This window comes from Limulus polyphemus, unplaced genomic scaffold (genome assembly GCF_000517525.1).
Source record: "Limulus polyphemus unplaced genomic scaffold, Limulus_polyphemus-2.1.2 Scaffold4238, whole genome shotgun sequence".
Classification (NCBI taxonomy): Eukaryota; Metazoa; Arthropoda; class Merostomata; order Xiphosura; family Limulidae; genus Limulus; species Limulus polyphemus.
In genome coordinates this window covers 1-2,336 of record NW_013669848.1, presented here as the reverse complement: position 1 = coordinate 2,336, position 2,336 = coordinate 1, and the positions used below count along the sequence as shown (strand labels likewise).

The following is a 2,336-nucleotide window of genomic DNA, read 5'->3' as shown; positions in this document are numbered from 1 at the left end:
AACTTCATGCTAATGTAAATTTTATGAATATGTTATGCTAACACGCCCTTGATATTCGGAAATTTCTGGAACCTATTCAAATTTCTTTAACTAACTTAGGTAATACTATTATAAGGTCAGAGGATACCACATTAACACTACCAGAACAGCTGCTACAGTGGTTTAAATAACAGATGACTGAAAAAAACTATACCAGTTAAACCTTCTTTGAACCCACTGTTGCAGCTGTTCTGGTAAAACACCTAACTCAGTGTCTCTCTGTAAGATTGATATAATTTTTTACATGAAGAAAAAATTCACTAATACATGTTGTTCCTGTAATTCTCATGACAGTGCAAGTTGTATACTGATAAATGTTATTAAGAATATCGTTTTCGACATCATGCTCATAAAAAACTAATAATATTTGCTGAAACTAAACAAAGCTTTAAAACCGTTTACTTGGAGATCTTTAATGTTAAAGTAAATCATTTCTTCATAACATAGTAACTGGTTGTTTTACCACCCAACTTTTGTTGTGGTTTGTTAAGCTGCTACTATTTTCTTTAATTCTTGACAAATATTCTTAAATTTTAAAATAACAATCCCCATTTTTGAGTAATATTTTTGTATAAATAAATTCTACCAACAGCAAGTGGAAACTGTAACAATTTTAAAACATACACATTCGCTCACTACAGAATGGAATAAAAACTCTTATGTTAAGACTCTTCTGTCATATGACAACCCACATTGCCTGCTATACTGTCAAAAGTAAATTCCTGCCCCTAATGGGGAGGCCCTAAACCCCTACTTTATTAAGTACATAAGTCTGAAGGCACTGCTATAGCACAGCATTGGGACACCCTGAATTGCATAAATACTTGGCAAGAATAATGACCGTTTGTTGAGAACCAAGAGAACATGACAGACCGTAGTCCACTCATGCATCAGACCACTACATGTTGCTAATTATTACTTTCTGTTTTCACGAAAAAATATGTAAAATCTATGATTTTAAGCATTCCAGTCTCCAAGTAAATCAAATCTACACCTTTGTTCATACAATTAGAAATAACCATTTTTTACCGTGACGAAACTTCTTGAGCTACAGTTGTCGGTCTTCTCCTGGTCTTCCTTACTAGATCCTAACACCTGAAGCGGATGAGATTTCTTTAAATTATTGCACATAATAAAAAAAACAGGTAAGTTTCAGTTTCTGAAGCTTCACCTACATTTAGCCACGTGACTGGGCTGTTCATCACGGTCACATACATACACACTCACCCACGCCTGTACATAATATATAGTGTGTCCCATGGATGGAACCTAGACCAACTCACCGGACCAGACAACTTGTAGGCCTGGACTTTCAGAAATTTGTACTTTGTTTCTTTCTTTATTCACAACTTCAGAAGTTAACAAATCAAAGCTGTAAAACTTCACATGTTGGTTGTCATTTGTTACAAATACTATCCAGCTGAGAGTGAACTCTGATGGCACTGAAAAAGTCGACTAGCATGATACTCTCGCTGTCACCTAACCACTGATAACAAGACTTCTAGCCAACAAGGGCATGCTGTGATACACCGACGAGAGTATTTGGGGCCCCAACCCTTGACAAAACTAATGCATATGGCATTATGATTGAAAGGCCCATTTGAAGGTTCAGATTTTTCCAAACATTGGTAGCATTTTGACTTTTCATAATCGAAGATTTTAATAGAGTAACCTGGTAAGGCTTTGTATACAGTTAGAGGTTGAGTGTTAGGTAAGTCCAAAGTAGGAGAGTTAACAAACACTGGGTACTCCGATCTGTTGTACATCCACACACCATCTTTCTCCCTGGTCAGTGTGACCCCTAGTCCAATCTTCTGCCTTGTTCGAAGAACAATCTCCGTCCGTGACCCCTCAGTATTAGTGAGAGCACTTAGGCACAGTCCATCCCCATGAGGGAGGTCATGAAACACGTTTATGGTCTTCTCGTGAACAGGGAACAAGCGACCAACACGGGACCGGAATTCCCAATAGGCCAATGTACACCAGGAGTGCTGTGAAGAAAACTCTCCAACACTGCCTTCTGAAAAGAATAAAACCTTTTAGACATGAGAAAATTTCATAATTTGCAAAGTATATTTTTTTCATACTTATTTTTAAGTATAATCATCTTACAACAGATTTATCGACAAGCTACCTACAGTTCTGTTATAAAGTTTACAGGTATGACCACTAACGACAAGCTACCTACAGTTCTGTTATAAAGTTTACAGGTATGACCACTAACGACAAGCTACCTACAGTTCTGTTATAAAGTTTACAGGTATGACCACTAACGATAAATTAGGTACAGTTCTGTT

General features: G+C 36.9%; 1 protein-coding gene across 1 annotated transcript; it reads right to left on the bottom strand.

Moving 5' to 3' along the window:
* Positions 1-1,514: 1,514 nt before the first annotated feature.
* Positions 1,515-2,059, bottom strand: LOC106470823 (mothers against decapentaplegic homolog 6-like; the record flags this gene model as incomplete). The annotated part of the gene is made up of 1 exon (XM_013931393.2): positions 1,515-2,059. A coding segment is annotated over one exon (545 nt), but the record flags the coding sequence as incomplete, so codon positions are not given.
* Between the last annotated feature and the right edge of the window lie 277 nt (positions 2,060-2,336).